Source organism: Heterocephalus glaber, unplaced genomic scaffold (genome assembly GCF_053883595.1).
Source record: "Heterocephalus glaber isolate CG9 unplaced genomic scaffold, H.glaber_assembly_v1.0 deba00000768, whole genome shotgun sequence".
Taxonomy (NCBI): Eukaryota; Metazoa; Chordata; class Mammalia; order Rodentia; family Bathyergidae; genus Heterocephalus; species Heterocephalus glaber.
Genome location: NW_028258162.1, coordinates 1050139 through 1068600, shown reverse-complemented (window position 1 = coordinate 1068600; position 18462 = coordinate 1050139). Strand labels below are relative to the sequence as shown.

Sequence of the window (18462 nt, the reverse complement as noted above, 5' to 3'; positions counted from 1 at the left end):
GGCTCAGGGCTACATCGGGCTCCTGGGGCCCACATGCCACCTGGGGGACAATTCCCTGCAAACGCTGCTGCCCCGGAGCCTCCTCCCCGAGGGGGACGCTGGCTGGCTGGACAGACTCGTGGTAGCTATGTGGCTGCTGGGGCACACACCCTCACCCCGTTCTTCTCTGACAGTGTTGTGGACAGAGCGAGCCGCGGCCGAGCTGCGAGGGGCTGAGGGCTCTCTTCCTGCGCAGAGCTAGAAGAGCCCATCTAGGAAGCTCCCTGAGCCTCACAGTCCCTTCTCCTCCTGGAAACCTAGGGGCTCGAGGGGTGCTGCTTGCTTGGGGTAAGTGGCTGGCGGCAAATTACACACACACAGAAACAGACACCAACAACCACGACTTCCACCAGGGCTTTGCCAGTACCCGGGAGCCGACCACGCAGGCTTCGGCGACCGCGCCGGGCTGGATGGAGGCCCTGCCGGGAAAGCATGAATGGGGACCCAGGAAGGGGCGCACAGGCCGCCGGGAGGGCTTCACTCCATTTCATTCATCAGCAGAGAACACGGGATGCGCAGCACAGAGAACACGGGACACGCTGGCCAGGCTCTTGGCCTTGGAGCGGTTTTTAAAGCCAAGTGAAAGAATAAAGACCCCCGAAGAAGGAAGAGAAAGGGGTGGCCCCTGGCTGTCCTGCACTCTCCTCTGGGGCAGATGGCCCCGCTCTCCTTGCCCTTCTGCGGAGTCAGAGGCGGCTCAGTGTGTGGCCAGGGGAAGCCTGCTCAAGCTCTGTCCCTGACCGGCCACCTTGGTCCTGTGCACACTGGCTAAGGAGGCAGCTCCAGCCAGGCCCTTACCCGCTTCTGACAGGTCGCGCAGGGAGCTGCTGAGTGCACTGCGCTTGAGGCCCTCGCCACTTGCGTAGCTGTCGTCCAGGCAGGCCCGGCTCAGCGTGCCGTTGCCAGGCTCCTTCTTGAGGCTGGAGCACTGGGACATGCTGGGCCGCACGACGCCCTTCTGCTTCTCGAGCTCCGCTGGAACAGAGAGGGTGACAGGCAGGTGAGGGAGGCACAGCTGGGGGAGGGCAGCCCAGGCAGATGTAGGTGACCGTGGCTCTCTGCTTGGAGCTGGCACTGGCCTGGGCCACCAACCACCAGATGAAGACCTGGGCAGGACCCAGGGGAGGCCAGGCTGCAGCAATGAGCTGCACGTCCAGCTCAGACAGGCAGGGAGGTGAGGGCTGGCTGGGTCTGGGAGGGAAGCAGGGCTCAGCCGGGCACTGCTACAGATGGGGCAGCCTCGTGTCTGCAGGGAGTGACCTGGGGCCTCTCCGCTGAGGAGGCGTGGCTAAGAATCAGGCTGAAGGCAAAGGCCTCACCCCAGGCCCTGCAGCTCTGGCCCATGGGTCACCGGGCAGTAGGGGGCGCCCCTGGGCAGCTGCTGTGCTCAGACAGGAAGGACTGTGGCCTGGGAGAGGTGGGCCCTTCCCTCCCAGGCATCTCGCTGGCAGTGTCTGTGGCCTGGGCATTGCTGTCCCTCCAGGTGGCTGTGGAGGCCAGGGGGCAATGGAGGCGCCTCCCCTGTGGTGAGAGACAGGGAGGCAAAGGTGGGAGCCTAGCCAGCCTGGGGGACCCGGGGAACCTGAGGGACGGTGCCTCCCGAATGCCGGCTCTGGGACTAACACTCTATCCGGTGCTTCTCCATCTCCTGCACTTCGGCCACAGACTCCCGCAGATCATCGGTGAACTTCTTCCGGTCTTGAGGGTTGGGGGCATTGAAGGTGATTAACACTTTGGTGTCTGCCCCAGGCACAGCAGACGTGAGCCGGATGCCATTGGGGTAGTCTGTGAGGGAGAAGGGAGGGCGTGGGCTCAGCACACTCTCTGTGGGGTCCATGCTGGCCACAGGGCTGGGGACATGCGTGTCCTGGAGAAGGGCTCTGAGCCCCGCCTCAGCAGCAGAACCAGGGCAAGCACGTATGGTCACATGTCCCCAGCCTGGGCCCTATCTGCACACCGAGTGGGGGTGACACAACTCGTCAGAGGGGAAAGCCGCCAGACCTGCCTGAGGGTCAGGAAGATGGCCCTCGCCTTGTGGCCCTTGGCCACTGCCAGGTGCCGAGTCCTGGAGGAGGACGGAGGGTGTCCTGAGCTGGGCCGGATGTCTCATCCCATCACCGGGCAGTTCTGGATGACACACTGACAGCTGCTCTCCCGAGTGCCCACAGCCCCTGGCACGCACAGTGGCCTCCTCGGTGCCACCCGGGCTTTGGCTCTGGCCATGCCAATCCCCTGGCTGAGCGTCCCCTACTGGATATGTCAAGGCTCTTGGCCTGGTGGGGCTGCAAGTGACTGTGGTGAGCTGGTGTGTGTGCGAGCGTGCGTGCGCGAGTGTGCATGTGTCCATGTGCACCACAGCTTCCTGCCACTGCACAAGAAGGGGCCCCAGGTGACACCAAGCCTGATTTTTCAAGTGAAGCCCAATATATTTAAATGTTGATGTGAAGATTTAAATGTTCAGAGCAATGCTACATAACTCTAGGGAAAAATCATTTGGTTAGCCTAGTTCTCTTGCCTACAGCCCAGCTACAGAATAACTCCAGTTTGGCCTCCGGTCACAACTGAGACTTCAGTGATCCAGTGATGCTGTGATTCTCCAGGACAAGAAACATCCTGGGAGAGCAAACATCTGCTCAGTTCCTCGATGTTCTTGGACTGTTAACATCTTGTTTGCCTGAGATGTCCTGAACTCTCTGCGAACCTTCTGTTACACCTTGTTTATCCCAATGTGAACTACTGAACTCTCTGCAAGTCATTCGTTACGAGGTACTGAATAAAAGGTGTGGTAAGCTGGGGGCTTTTGTCTTTGCCGCCCAGAGCAGCACTGATCAGACCCAAAGCTCAGCTTCTTCTCAGTCTCATTTTTCTACCTTTCCTGTAATTCGCTGTGTGCTGCCGTGGCTCGCAGGAGACCAAGACTCACTGCAGAGGTTCTGGTAACGCCCCCTTCCCCTGTTCCCTACATTTAAATACAGGGTGAACCATGCTCCGGGATTTGGGGCTGAGCCTGGGAACCCTGGGGACTGTGTCAGGTCCTGCTCTCGGCTGCTCACTGCGCTGAGGCGGGTGAGAGGCACAGGAAGACGCCCTGTGGCAGGCGGATGCAGGCGCACCCCTCACAGACTCACACTGGTTCTCGAAGAGCAAGACCTGCAGGCCGTACAGGGAGAAGGACTGCCGGAAGCTGTATGTCACCGAGTTCTTCTTCTTCTGGAAGATCTTGGTGACCTAGGGCGCAGAGACAGAGCTGGGCCTTAGGACTGAGGGGACTCTGCACTGCACCCGGGACCGTCCTTCAGGCCAGAGGGCAGCAGCTCTGGGCTCAGCTGACCTGGGTGGACGCTATGTTGGGACAGTGGTGCCTGTCCCTGAGTCCTGGATGCCATCCTGGCTGGTGACACAGCCTCACAGTACAGCAGAGGCGCCGCCATCCCTGTGGGTGCCCCCTTAGGGCCCTGTCACAGTGGGAGCTGGGTGCCTGGGGTCTGGTACCAGGAGGATGGATGGGCAGTCAGGGCCCCGTGTGCTGACCTCGAGGTCAGGCCTTGGTCTTTCAGGGACCAGCCCTGTGGAGAAGTCAGACCTGGCACGGGAGCAGCACAAGCCTTCCTTCGGCTGGGGAACTTGCCCCCCGCCCCGCCCCAGCCCTCAGCCTAATCTGAAGGAAAGAGAGAAATCTCCTCCCAGCTCCAGGGGGTAGGGCTTGGGCCACAGACTGAGCCAATCAGAACTCACTCCCCCTAGAAGCCACAGTGATTGGCTGGGGCAGGGGGTGAGGCTGGGAGGCATAGGTTCACTCTGTGAGGCTCAAAAGGCTCATGAACCCTACTGGCTCTGAACTGGGTGGTCCTGGCACTGAGGGCATCCTCCCTCCTCCCTCCTCCCTCCTTGAGAGTGCCTGCCAGCAAGGAGCCCCCCAGAGAAGCAGCCCACACTGCTCAGAGGTCAGAGAGTGGAGTCCCGGAAAACAGCTGTGGCTGAGATCTAAACGCTCTGCTGCATGTTCACCTGTACCAAGGAAGGCTGCTTTCCATGGGCACCAGTTTGGGTTGGATTCTGTCCCTTGTAACCCAAGACACCGCCAGACGGAGACCGGGGCCCCAGGACACAGCGCACAAGCCACCCACATACCACCAGGAGGTCGTTAAACAGGAAGATTTCGCGCTGGTGCAGCCCCAGCTTCTGGGGCTTGTTGGGGTCGGGAACCTCAAAGAGCCAGCAGTAGCAGACCAGCCGCCGATGGGGCAGAGACAGCACCTGTGCAGGGAGAGATGTCACCTTCGCCACCAGCCCCTGCTTGGGGACCCACGGACTGCAGCTAACAAGTCTGCTAGCATGGCTGGAAACCAGCCTGTCAGCCTGGTATGCAAAACACCTCCCACCAACTGTGCAGGCCAGACAGGGTCCTGGCTGCCAGCAGCTGTCCCCAGTCTGTCCTTGGTAGCTGCTCTCAAAGTGCTGATATTGTCGGGCATGGTTGCGCATACCCATAATCCTAGCACTAGGGAGGCTGAGGCAGGAGGATCACCATGAGTTTGAGGCCAGCCAGGGCTACACAGTGAGTTCAGCCAGCCTGAACTACACAGTGAGACCCTATCTCACAAAACCTAAAAGTACAAAGAAAATTCCTGATGTCCACTTTCCTGAAGGACTTGGGAAGCACCCTCACTTTGTTGAGCCCTTCTTTCTGTTCTTTGGTGAGAATCAGACTTAACTTTACATTTCCAGGGGGAAGTCAGGTCTTCTGACTGCCCGTGGGTGTACATCCACCTATAAAGCCATCCCTTTACAACAAAAGCCTTTCCAGAGAAAGTCGACTCTGGATGGGGAAACTGAGGCACAGAGGGCTGAGGCACCTGCCTTCCATCAACAAGCCAGGAGGCTGCAGGGCCGGGATTTGGTTCCAGGCTGTGGGATGCTCCCTCACTGCCGGGCCCCCACAGGTTTCAGTGGTTCCAACTCAGAAGGCCTCCTCCAAGATCCGAGCCACAGCTGTGCCCAGGGTGGCTGCCTAGGCCTCCTCCACTGTGCCCACCTGCTCCAAACACCCCCACGGTGCACCTGCTTCCCCCAACCTCGCTCCCAAGGTTCTAACTGGGGTCTCAGGGCTGGGGGACAAATCAGGGAGGCCTGGGCCTGGCTCGGGAGTACCTTGGCTCTCATAGGACAGATTGATTGTACAGAAACAGGGCACAGGGGATGGGCCCTAATGCACCTGGTGCCCTGGGAGAGAAGTGTGAGGGGGGAGAGGCAGGGGGGACGAGGGCTGGAGAGGGTCGAGGACAGGAGTGTGGGGGTCTAGGTGTCTCGCTGGGGCACTGGGGATGGGGACAGAGATGGGGACGTGTCCCATGCTGCTGGCCTAGTGTGTGCCCATGCGCTCTGAGGCCACAGGGCAGGGCAGTCACAGGCAGTGCAGTGGGGATGGGGCTGGGAGAAGCAGGGCCTGGATGTGAGAGCCAGGGGCAGGCTCTTGGCAGAGCCCATCCGAGGCCACCCCAAGGGGTGACAATTGAGTCCACCACAGGCCTGACCCTGGAGCCCTCCCTTGTGCCTGTGGTCTCGAGGCCACCAAGAGGTGAGTCCAGAGAACCAGGAAACCGAGTGTTGGTCGGGCGAAGTGAACTCAGCGGCCAGAAGTCTGGCTCCCAGAGCACGGGGACCTGGCCAGGGACATGGCGGGACATATGGGGGCTCCCCGGGGCAGGTGGACAGCAGCCAGAGGCAGAAGCAGAGAGGTACTCACACAGCCAAGCCCGTGGTGCAGGGATCCAATCTGCGGGAAAACAGAAACACAGGGATGGATGTTAATGTCCACACACCTGGGACACCGAGGTGTGTGCAGCAACGCCCGCCCTCCGCCTGCCAGGGCACCAGGCCCCAGCTCCACCAGCCTGGATGCCAGGGCGCTGGCCACGGTGGAGGGCTCACTACAGTGCACTGTTAGGGACAGGAGGCTCAGGTCACCAAGGAAAGACACCAGAGTTGGAACTGGGCTGTCACTAAACCTCAGGGTCTCAAGTGCAACCCAGAGCAACTGGCTGCAGTGCCGAGAGACTGCAGGAGCCACTCAGAATACCCAGCCTGGAAGTCACTTGCCAGCTCTGCCTGGCAGGGGCCAGAAGGACAGGCAGGCGGCCCAGGCCCGAGGGTTGAGCACGTACCGGCTTCTTCCCCACGATGAGTTTCTCCACCTTCTGCACCTGGGACACGTGGTCCTCATTCGTCTTCAGCTCCAGCTTCCGGATTCGCTCACAGATCCCAATCAGCATCTCCCGGGGAATGTCCTCACCATCATCCACGCCTGGACGGGGGCCAGCAGCAAGGGGTCAGTGTGGCTGGGGCGTGGACAGTGGTAGCCACAGCTCTAAGCTCACCCCCAGTTTCCGGTTTCTAAACCTGATCAGAAGAGCAGGCTTTTCCTGGTCCCCAACAGAGCCATAGCCCTCCCAGGCCTGCGGCCACAGAGCAGCCCCCATTGTCCCCAGACTTTCTCCACGTCCCCCAGCAGGAACGGGCCTAGCACAGACCACCCAGACCTGCAGGGGACAGAAACAAGGCCGTGCCACCTTCTCAGCTTTGCCCAGGGGCTCTGTAAGTGCCATGTTGATCCCCACCACAGCACAGATGCTTCCACAGATGGGAAACTGAGGCTGAGACGTGGGACACTGTGCACCAGGGCCTGTGAGTCTCTGACAGACCTGGCACCGAGTCCTGGTTTTCTCCCTTCCTAGCAGCGTGACTATGGGTGAGTGACCGAGTCCCTCTGAGCTTGGTGTCCTCTACAGCTGCTTGATGTGAATGGCCCAGAGTCAGGGAGAGGCCAGGAAAGCCAGTTCCTCTGAAGTTTGTTAAAAGGAGATGGCAAAGTACAAAGCCAGAGAAACAGAGTGTGGCTGGCCTGGCAGAGGAGCCCCAAGGGACACCCGGGGCGAAACCCAAGGTGTCCAGGGCACAGGGTGTGACACTGTCAGCAGGGGTGGCGGGGAGGGGAGCTCGGCTGTGGAATGTTTAGGACTTCCTGGTTGTTCAAAACAGCATCTGGAGAGCAGTTTTGGGTTCCTGGGAAAATCCAACAGAAGGCAGAGAGTCCCACAGGCTCGTGGCCCCCAGCCCACCAGCATATGCCCCAGAGGGGTCCATCTGTCACGGCCGATGACCTGCCCAGCCTGGGGTCACCCAGAGTCCCCCGGTCACATGGGGGTTCTCTTTGGACACTGGAGTTCTTTGGGTACGGCCAGGTGTGTGAGGACGTGCAGGCACCACTGGGACCAGTGCCCCTGCCCTAAAACCCCTCTGTGCTTCCTGCTCAACCCTCTCATTCCCAGCCCTGCCACCTCCGCGGCATGTCCTGCCCCCAGTTTTGTCTGTCCCAGATGCCACATTTGGGACAGATGGCACCAGCCTTTCCTGATTGGCTTCTTTTTATTTGAGACAGGGTCTCACTATATAGTGCAGACTGGCCTTGACTCACTATGTAGCCCAGGCTGGCTTCAAACTTCTGGCAATCCTCCTGCCTCAGCCTCCTGAGTGATGGGATTACAGGTGTGCGGCACCACATCCGGCTTCACATTGGCTTTTCAAACTTAGTGACAGGTCCTGGGTTCCCTGATGTCTTCTCACAGTGGATGGTTCATTTCTTCTTAGTAGTGCTGAATAACAACCCACAAACTGGCCCTGGCCCCGTTTATTTTCCCTGCCACCTGTCAAAGCACACAGTGGCCCCTGCCGGAACCTGACAGCTACCAGAAACTTCCACTCGTGGAGCTAAGTCTTCAGGTCCTCTCAGTAAACCCCAGAAGCCAGGCTGCTGTCTCATATAACTTTCTGGGTTTTGAACCGTTATGGCTTGTGTCTCGATGTCCCCCCAAACCCTCATCTCGGGCTTTTCAGAGGTGGCTGGATCTAGAGTGTGTGATTCCTGCATCAGTCCTCTGATTGGTTTGGCACAGATCTGGGTAGGATTGAGGGTGCCCCACCCTGGGTGTGAGAGCGACCTGCCCCGAGGACAGGTAGCCTGGATAAAATATAAGGGACAGAAAGAGGGCTAGTGTCACTGGTCATCGCTTGCTGCTATTTCACTTGCTTGCTGCTTGCTGCCTTCTGCCTGCCCTGCTTTGCCAACCTGCCTTGGAGCCAGCTAACTATGGACTGAAACTCTACAAACTGTGAGCCAAAATACATCTTTCCTCCCTTAACTTGTGGGTGTTGGGTATTTTGTCTCAGCAAGAAAAGTAACTAAAACATCAACTATGTAAAGATAACGCTCATTTCAAAAATAAACAAATGTGAAAAAGAAAATTGAGCTTTTTAACAAAAGGCTTCCGTGCTGCTGGGTGAGTCCCCCTCTGCTGACCTCGGCCAGGGCCTGTCCTGCTGCCTGCACCCCGGGAAAACTGGCCCAGTGATTCCCAAGGACACTGGCAGCATTGGGGTGGGGTTTCCCTCAGAAAGAATGACCTGGGGGTGCCCTCCCTGTGAAGGCCAGCAGGTCTGGGGCTGCCGGGACCCAACCCACCTCTGCCAGCACTGGCTCTGTGACCCAGGGACGTCATACCCCTCCCTGAACTTTGCAGGGAAGCTGAGCAGAACTGCTCTGGTTTCTGGCTGGAAAGGCAGCGTTTTGGTGGAAACAGCCCAGGTGTGGGGTTGGAACCAGGGGCTCCCTCCCAGGATCACGGTGCTCTGCGCCTGCTCTTGGCACAGGGATAAGGCCCCCCGGTGCCTGGCGTGCTGGGACAGTGCCATGTGACGATGGCTGTGAACTCTAAAGCCACTCCCATGAGGGCAGGAGCCCCAAGTGCTGGACCAACAGCCTCCGGAGCCTCCCCTCTCTGGCTGATCACTTCTGGCCCTGCCCATCCGGGCTCCCAGGGATTCTCTGACCACCAGAATCAGTCAGCCTGGGAGAGAGGCCCAGGACTCAGAGACCCCTGGGCAGCTTCACCGTGTGCACCATCCGAGGCTCTCGGCTCACTTACTCTTTCCTGGACTGGGGTTTCCCAGGAGTGAAGTGGGGACCCCAGGCAATGCCCTAACTCAGGCCTTGGAGCCAAGCTCTGCAGCCTGCTCCTGGTGACTGGTCTCCTCTGTGGGAAAACATCTAGAGGTTCCTTCAGCTGTCCTGCTAAGGTGGCACCACCTGCTTGTGGTTCGAGGACACCCTTATGCCCCAGCAGGAAGGCTGGGAGGAGTTGGAGACACTGCCCCATAGGGTCCTCCTGCCCAAGAGGACAGGGGACAGTGCTGTGGCAGGTACAGGCAAAGGAGCAGGCTGGGCACTGGAGGAGCTCAACAAGCTGAAGTGGGGTGTGACTCCTACCAGCTTTGCTCCCTTTTCACACAGCAGGATGCCATTTCCAGAGGGACCTAGCCATGTCCCTAGAACCCACCCTTGATCTGCAAGGGGAGTTTCCCAGGGACAGGGACACATTCCCTTTGCTCTGACCATGCTCCCTTTGCTTTCCCTTTCCCTCTGATGGCAGCAGAAGGCCTTGCCTCTCGCTGGCCTTGTCACAGTCACCTCCTCACAGGCAAGGAGGAGGGCCGGAGGCAGGCAGTATGACTAGAACCCAACACCACTGCTTCCTGTCACCCAGTCCCCTTTCTAATCACTTCTCGTGGCATGCGACCGGCCTTCCGCTTACAGTGCTGAGAGTGGATTCCCTCTCACATGCACCCATCAGGCGGAAGGGCTCGAAGGAAAGGCAAGTCAGCTTCTCCGGAGGAAAGGCAAGTCAGCTTCTCCGGTGGAGCACAATCTAAACATCACTTCCCCTGCAGCAAGGTGTCCTGACCAGAGACCAGGCGCCTGTCCGCAGGCTGTGTCCGGCCCTATGCACCCCTGAGAGACTGTGTGTGGATCCCAGGGTGCAGCTCCATCTCTGAACCTTTGGTCCCGGCAGCCTGGGGCTCACCTCGGAGGTTCTTGACGAAGTCCTCTAGCTTCATCTTCCTCTCGGGCTTGACGTTGGGGCTGTACATGTCTGTGTTGAGCAGGATGATGGCAAAGGCCAGGATAAAGATGGTGTCCGGGTTCCGGAACTGCCGCACCACCCCAGGATTGCAGATGCAGTACCGCTGGCTAGAGGGACACAGAGGGCCGGTCAGGGCCTCCACATTCCCAAGCCTCACTACTGCATCGGGTGGGTGGGAAATGCACTTGGGTGGAGCTGGCCCTGACCGCCTGTCCCTCTCACCCTGCGACTGTCCACTGGCACACGGCTGTGAGGAGCAGCTGGCAACTGAGTTCAGCCGACGGACAGCAGCACACGTGAGGCTGACACCTGCACACCTGTGCCTCTCGCCCCCTCTGCGTCACCACTGTTCACGCTGGCCTCATCGGCATCCCTCTCTGTTCCCACTGCCACTCACCTACAAGGCCCCCAAGATGGACAGGGACAGCGCAGTGACTGAGGATTATGTATAGCAGGGGCTGAGACTCCAGTGGTGCAAGTGGTTAGTGCATGGTGTCTATATACACAGCAGAAGCTGCAATTCAGCCTGCACCATACTAGGGGGGAGGTGTCTGTCCCTCCAGGGCCTGAGCTTGTCCCTCTACTCCATCCTCCTGGCCCTGCCACTGGTGCTCATCCCAGGGTGCCAGGTCGCTAGGGGATGTGAGTCTCCCACACCCAGCCCCAGCAGCCATGGGGTCACACAGCAGGGACATGGGAGGGTCAGTGACAGACCCAGGCCACCTGGCTCTACAGCTCACGTGCCATCACTGTGAGAGGCTGCTCAGGCCTAGGACAGTGCACAAGTGAGTGACCAGGATGGATGGCTACAAGGGCCTGAGGGAGACCTCATGGTCTGGTGCAGACAGCCACAGCGAGGCCATGGGGTGTGAAGCTCTTTAGCTCGCAGTCAGAGTACACTGCCCACACCTATGAGGAGGGAAGGCCCAGCTCAGGGCCAGGCGGAAGCACAAGATGCCACAGGTTAAAGGGACAAAGGGAACTCTGCCAGTCCCCATGGACCAGCACCTTCTCTGCTCAGTGGGTGCCCGCACCCACCCACACAGGCACCCACCTGAACGCCTCTATGAGCCGCTCCACCTTCTGGGCCTCACCCTGGACCCAGATGTGAGCCTGGAACTTCCTGAGGGCCTCGTCCAGCTCCATGGCGGAGAAGTCCATCTCGTCCACCACGCAGCTGGAACAGAGACACATGGCCTATATGAGTGGCCCCGGCCCTTGAGGGGCGACACCCGAACCTCTGCACCCCCATTAGACGGTCAGAGCAAGAGTCCAGAGCGTGAGTGACAGGTGTGCACCTGACCCAGGGGGACGGGGCCTCTGAGCAGGGAGGGCTGCACCCGGGCTCCGCAGTCAGCAAAGAGCACTTCAGAAAGTGCAAGAGGGCCCAGGGGGCCTGGGAACCCCAAAACTTCAGGAAACACTTGCGTTCCATTTACGTGTGTAGTTTGGTAGGGAGGAGGTCTTCCTACAGGCCGTGCTTCATTTAGCTGTTTCCTGGCTCACGGGACATTGGCTCTGAGTCTCCTTGGTTCCACAAAGCTCCCAGGAGCCCGATGAGGACAGGGACCCAGGGCTCGGCTTTCAGGGCAGGGTGGAGGGTTGGAGGAGAGGGCTGGGTTTAGGGGTGGGGGTCTCTCCCCGGGCATCTTGGGGAGCTGAGCCACCCTCATCTGTAGAAGCAGAACTTGAGGAACAGCCAGTACATGGTTTCTTATGGCCACCACCTTCTCAGGCTCTGCCCCAGCATGGTGACCACGTGCAGAGATGGTGGGGTCTATACCAGAACCCAGGGTGGAGGCGCCTCCCAGGACCAGGCCTCAACTCATCTTTGTCACACAGCTGCAGCCACCATCACCACCCCTGGCTCCAGAGGCAGAAGTCACCAAGGACCTCATCCCATCCTGGGGCCACCCCTCTCCTGGGGCAGTGGGCACAGGCCTCTTTGGGCAGCTTTGCTCGGCAGGAGGGCAGACAGGCAGCAGGCGGCCCTGGGGTGCCTGGCTGATGGGCTGGGGGTGCCTCAAGACTTCCTGAGGCCACTGCTGTTTTCTGGTGGGCGGACAATGCCCGGATTTCCTAGGGACCAGGAACCAGCTGGGGGATGAGGTGCAGGAAGGGCTGCAGGGGATGCTGGGGGCTGCCCCTGGTCACCCAGGCCTCGGGTTTCAGAGGGGAGGAGCAGGTACATGCGGAGGCCTGGACGTGAAGGAGGAGCTGAGCTTGCAGAGAGCAAAAGGAAGCCAAGGCTGCTTGCATCCTGCTCTGGAAGGACACAGACTTCGGCTCGGTCCACCACGTGAAGCCATGGCCAGTGCTCCTCTCACTTGACCTCCTGTATGTGTCTGAGTGTGTGTTCATGTGCATGTGTGTAAATGGAGCGGGATGGCTACACAAGCACCTGCATTGGCCAAACCTGTGTGTGTGAGTGTGCAGGACTCAGAAAGAGAGAGAGGCGGGCGGCGGGGGGAGTGGTGCACTCGCCCTCTGTATCCCTGGGTTTGAATCCTCCGATTTAACCAATCACAGATCCTAAACACTTGGGAAAAATAAAAACAACCCCTGTCCATCCTGAATACACAGAGTGCTTGGTGAGCATCACACCCTAAACCACACAGCACTCCAGATATTTATACAGCACCTGCGTGCCACGGAGGTGTGCATAGGTTGTGTAAATGAGGCTGCATCACAGAGGGAACCAGAGCAGCCAAAGAGTGGGATTCTGCAGGGGTCCTGGCACCTGGCCTCAGGACACCAAGGCATGAGTGTGATGTCCCAGCCAACAGGGTGAGCCTGGTGAAGGGCTCTGGAGGACGGCTCTGCCAGTGTGGCATAGCTCTGTGCCCCTAGCCCAGGGTCCAGAACTCACTCGAGCACATCGCGGTTGAACCGCTTCTGCCGGTTGCCCAGGAACTCGCCTATCATCTGGCGGTTCAGGCCCTTGCGCTGCAGCAGGAAGTGGGCCACGCCCACCGGTGTGTCAGGCACAAAGCCTCGCTCAATGAGGTACTGCACACCCTTCTCAGGCTTCCTGGGAAATGAGAAATGTGCTCAGCTCGGTGCCCAGGCCCTGTGCCCAGGGGAAGCCTCCCTCCTGACTCAGCCCTGGGCTTTGTCCTTGTCCCTCCTCCACAGGCAGAAGTGCAGAAGTGGCTTTCACTTGAGACCCTGGGCCCTGGGCATCCTGTCCTGCTGGCCCCAAGCCTGAAATGGGCAGGTGCTGGGGTAAAACCCTCCACCCTGAGCTGCCCAAAACTTGTGCCAAGAATGGACGGGCTGGGCTGACCACACGGAGCCTGCTTGCGGACTCCCCTGGGCTACCCATGTCCCCCAAGGCACTCCCTGAACCCCCACTTCTGGGGCTCAGCGCTCTGGTGGCCCACAGCACCAAGAGGCCTACAGTGGCATGACCTCGCCTGGCCGTGATGTCTACTAGTGACAGGATGGGATGAGCCCCACATGCAAGGCCAGTGAGGACGCACTTAGGAAGTGCCATGAAGGACTGAGGGTTTCTACCTGAGGCCATGACCCAGCCCTGCCAGCGAAGTCCATGGTGGCTCCATGGAGAGAGGCCAGGCTGGCACAGCAGGGCTCAGTGTCCCTCTGGAGCCCAGGTGTCCTCACCAGGAAGTGCAGAGTCAGGGACGAGCTCAGAGCACAGCCCCTCTGCACCTGCCAGCGCGGGCTGTAGGCATCACCCCGTCCTGAGGCTCATTCCAGCGTGGGCAGTGCTCATCTTGCAGTGGCACTCCTGCCACAGGAGCCGGGCAGGGCCATGCTCCCCTTAGCCTCTGATGCCCGGCCCGTCTCCTGGTAGGTCTTGCCCTTGGCTGACCTGGCAGTGGGCCTGGGGGGTCCCAGGAGACAGAGTGGCATACGAGTGCTTTGAAGACAGCCGCACGTGTGACCCTAGCAAGCCACGTGTACTCTCAGGATCTCTCTCGCCCAGCCACTCGGGGAGCTGGGAGGAGCCCAAGAGCCCAGCCATGCCCTCTGGCCAGACTGGCTCCCTGTCTCGCTGTCTCTGGTCCTCAGAGTTACTGAGAGGCATCAAGCAGCTGGGTGCCCCCTCCGGGACCCAGTGCTTCCCTGAGTCTGTGGGGGTCTGTGGGCTCAGGCCCCTCTGCCCTGGAGCACACCCTGCATCCCTGCCCCCTACCTGGGGGGGCTAGTACCATCTCCTGCCTCAGGGGGCAGAGTCAGAGATCTTCTGTCCCCGCCTGGGTGGTGCAGGCAAATGCAATGTGTACCCACCCGCATGCCACACGGCTCCTGGCTGCATGGACCCCCATGCTCTTTATCTACCTAGCTGCACCCCGGAAGGACCAAATATCAAAAAGGTGCTGACGGCGACTTTGGCCATCTGCTCCTGGGCCTGCTGTGTCCCAGGGGCACCTGGCAGGTGGTCTGCAGTCAGCCAGCCCACCGCCCTGCCCTCGAGGTCTGCTTCTGGTCCGGGATTGTCAGCCTCCTCCAAGGCTGGGTGAGCCAGCTTTACACATCTGATGCTGACTCAGAGTCAAGTGTGGCAGGGGACACAGACTGCACTGGTCATTTTCCTCCCTGCATCTCACATCCAGATGTGACTGTGAACTACGGGGGTAATAGTGAGCTATGGCACGTTCTGGGTGAGAGCGGGTCTGTGCTCCTTAAGGAATACTACTGGTTAAGTGCTCACCCCTGCTTTCTGGGGAAGAAGGGCTTGTCCAGGATCACCCTATGAGAAGTGGAAGCACCTCCGGATGTCCCACCCTTCCCGTGACCTGTCCTCATGACCCAGGGGCTGACCTCACTCAGCTGCAGGCAGTCAGAGGCCTGCCTCCTTGAAACACAGGAAGAAGGATGGGAGGCACCCATGGGGGCGGGGAAACCCTGCTTGCTGCAGGGACTGGCCCGAGGACAGACTCAGCCCTGGGACGATGCCCAGCAAAACTCTCTGGTTAGCCCCTTGTGATGGGCTCCTGTCCCCACTATGAGCCAGGCCAGCTGCAGGCCTGTGCAGGGATGCACACAAGGCCAGCCTTCCACACCCTGGAGCTGGAAGTGTCTTCTGGTCTGGCCCTTCAGGCTGGAACCCGCCATGACCCACAGGGACGCAAGGCCGGCACTTCCATCCAGCTGATTTTCACACGGCCCTTTCTGATAGTGAGGACCAAGCTGACTGTGGCTGGGGTCCTCCTTGGGTCACAGTCTACCCCCAGGGCTCCAGCCACCCAGGCCCGGGCCCCCAGGACAGTGCTAGGGACACCAGGCTCTGATGGCAGCAAGGGTCCCTGTACACAGCGACTGCTCTCTAGGCAAAGAGGACCCGGACTTCCAAGGACTGAGTTAAACTAGAGCTGCCTGTTAAACTGCCAGCACCACATACCCCGGCCAAGGGCACTGCACCAGCGCTGGCCCTGGCCTGGGGTTGAGAACTGGACCTTGCCTCTCCGAGCCCGGCCTCCTCCACCCCACCTCCTGCTGTGGCTGTGACTGCTGGGGGACAGAGCGCACGCTCAGGTGAGTCCCAGCATCACTCCCATTGTCATGACCACTGGCCACTTGCCTGGGGGCAGGGCAGTGGGATGACACGGAGGTGCTAGAGGGTGAAAGGGCCTCTCAGCATCACCCAGTGTCCCTGTGGGGCTCTGCCTCGACCCTGCAGCAACTGCAGCAGGCAGGGTGGGCACTGGGGGTGGAGAGCTGGATGCCTCCAAACACAGGGCCCTGCATGGGGGATGCAGAGGCTCCGCCCACAGCTCCCAGCCCTTGCAGGAGTCCCAGCACTGTCTCACCCAGTGCTGCTTCCGTGCTCTCTGTGACCAGCACCCACTCCCCCAGCCCAAGACAGCAACGAGGGGACAGCAGTAGGGGGACCCAGGCATGGGCCGCAGAGCCCTGGCTCACAGCTTCAGGGCCTGCTCTGCAAACCAGGCACACTGCTGCCCAGCTCAAGCGCCCAGCTCTGGTCCCACCACTGCAGGGACCTGGGGTCCTTCACTCTAATTAGTGGTCAGGCAGCAGCTCCGGGCCCCAGAGAGACTCCAGGAGGCCCTGGCGGTGAGCTTAGGGTAATGGATGGGCTGTGGGCGGAGGCACTGGTAAGTGAACGACACAGCTGTAGAGAAGTGGCTTCCCCTTGGATCCCAACACCTCCTGAGCTGGCATCAGGACCCCATGGGGCCACAGAGGAAACTGAGCCTGGAGCACGGCGGAGGGGGGCACCTGGCCAGGGCTGTGGGGGTCCGTGCCACACAAACCTACACCAGCTTCTGTGGAAAGGGAGCCTGGGATCTCCACCTGGACACAGCCCAGTGGCCCAGGCTGCAGAGGGGTCCCCGTCCCAATCTGCACTGCCCAGCGTGGCACCGGCGGACCACAGGTGGCCAAGGAGCCCTGCTGGAGGACAACTCCAGCGTCATCAGGATTCTTTAGGAGCCTGAATGTGTTGACTTCAAAATTCCTGTGGAACAATTTCACAGGGAGCAAGGGAGTTTCTAAAAACAAAAATGGAGAGGTTTCCATCCTAATAAGAAATTATGTAAAAGGGCAAGGGTGGAACCTGATGGCCCTGGGTGCAGCTCAGTGAGTGTCTGCCTCCTGTGCAGAGGCCTAGGTTTGATCTCCAGCACCAATAAATTAAAACTGGAAAATGGCTGATGTCGGCAGAATCAGCACACAGATCCTTTAGCCATTGTGGGGCGCTCCCGGGGCCTTTGTTCTGTGTGCAGATGCGTCCTGGGCCCTGCGACGGTGCCGGGCATGCAGGGGGGCCCAGCCAGGACCTGCTAAGGGAGGGGAGGACCCAGACGGAGCCAGGACCTGGCAAGCGGCAGGCACAGATGCCAGGCACAGACGCAGGGCCACACGATGACATCAGGGCAGAAACGGCCAATTCTCAAGGTGTAACCCTCACCTTCTTTCATTCTCCAAAGAAATTCCAGATTTAAATCCTACTGTGTGGAAAACAAAGCCATGAAGTCACTAAAGGCAAAATTCCAAGACCTTGTTAGGACTCAGGAGCACAGCTTCGCAAAATAAGACACAAAGTGCCCGGGCGTGTGGCTCAGGGGGTCAGGTGCACCTGGCATGCACGAGGCCTTGGGTTCCATGCCAGCACTGCCAAATGCAGGAATGAAATAAAGCAAAGCATAAAAAGAGAAAGTAATTTCAAAAAAAAACCACTGATGATTTGACTAAATAAAATTAAATGGTTCTATCAGACAAGAGCAGAAACAAAAAGAAAAGGTATAGAACCAAACACCACTGAGCCGGAGACTTTGTAAAGTCCATTCTATGCAGAGTGATGACATCTAAATAACAAACTCCCAAAAAATAACGAAAGAAAAGTGACAGGGAAAGTATCCATAATTAGAGGAGTCATATCCATAACCGCTAGTGATACAATGTCTTCGAAAGTGACAGTCAGTGGAAAAGGGGGCAAGTGTTTTACAAAAACCCCATAGAGCCAAAAGAGATGGATAGAAGCTGGGCCTCTGAAGCCAGCGGGGAAAATCAACTTCAAATGACAGAGAGACACATCTATCCTGCTGGGTAGAGGGAAAAGGTAAGACTGAGTGTGGACAGGGAAGAGGAGGGGCCAGGCACCATCAAACCCAGCGGCTGAGGGTGGAAAAGGAGCCAGGACCCCTTAAACACTAACTGGGCAGTGGCCACTTCAATTAACAACGTGCCTGCCTGAGACCCCAAGGCTCCTCTCTGCTGTTCTCCTGGGGACTCTGGGGACGCTCTTCGAGGGGCATGTCCACGCCCACCGCCATGGAAAAGCAGAAGCACCAGGCCCAATGGCCTGCTGATGATGCTGCAAGGCCAAGGGACAGCAGCAAATGCACACAGGCGCCTTCCTTGGTTCCTATACACCAGTGCTTCTCGCCTCAGCCCTATGGGGTGGGTGCCATTGGCATGTGCCCCATCTCACATGAGGGCACTGGGGAGCAGGATGGGCCCTGCCTGAGGATGCTCCCCCAGGAAGTGGGCAGGCCTGGCCTCGGGCTGTGTTCCTCACCACGGCTGGCTACTGTTCCTAACACTCCATACAAACACAGACAAAAAGACCGGGAGGACTATAATCCCAGCGACTCGGGAGGCTGAGACAGGAGGGTGGCAGGTTGGGGGCCACTTAATGGGCAACTTGGTGAGACCCTGTCTCAAAATAAAGAGGGCTGGAATGTAGCTCAGTGGGAAGGCCCTTCAATCCTCAGCACTGCCAGAAAAAAAAAAAACCAAAAAACTTGGAATGGGGAGACTCCAAAATAGCCAGACGATGTCACCTTGAACTTCAAGGCTGTCACTGAGCAGAATGTCTCCTTGTGCCACCCATGTAATTAAGAAGCCACAGAAAGAGGGTGGGCAGAGACCAGAGCTGGTCGGCTGAAGGAGACTTTTGCCGGGCTTCCTCTACCCCACTGCTGGGATTCCCCCTCATCTCCCCAGAGTCAAGAAC

The 18462-nt window shown here is 59.1% G+C and overlaps 1 protein-coding gene across 9 annotated transcripts in view; it reads right to left on the bottom strand.

Annotated features, from left to right (window-relative positions):
- LOC106008670 (IQ motif and SEC7 domain-containing protein 1) overlaps positions 1–18444 on the bottom strand; it is a 92150-nt gene extending 73706 nt beyond the window's left edge. For 5 of the 9 annotated variants that reach the window (XR_015449643.1, XR_015449645.1, XR_015449646.1 and 2 more), the window contains exons 1-9: positions 12886–18443; positions 11071–11193; positions 9957–10123; positions 6204–6343; positions 5786–5815; positions 4171–4296; positions 3168–3267; positions 1663–1824; positions 838–1014 (exon numbers count right to left, since the gene is read on the bottom strand). Coding sequence is in view for 4 of the 9 variants with exons in the window: in XM_087207182.1 (XP_087063308.1) it covers positions 838–1014; positions 1663–1824; positions 3168–3267; positions 4171–4296; positions 5786–5815; positions 6204–6343; positions 9957–10123; positions 11071–11193; positions 12886–12941 (1081 nt within the window). In the remaining 5 variants the exon portion in view is untranslated. Of the gene's footprint in view, positions 1–837; positions 1015–1662; positions 1825–3167; positions 3268–4170; positions 4297–5785; positions 5816–6203; positions 6344–9956; positions 10124–11070; positions 11194–12885 lie in introns of all 9 variants that reach the window. The other 4 variants (XM_087207182.1, XM_087207184.1, XM_087207183.1 and 1 more) reach the window with 4 other exon arrangements.
- Positions 18445–18462: the final 18 nt, after the last annotated feature.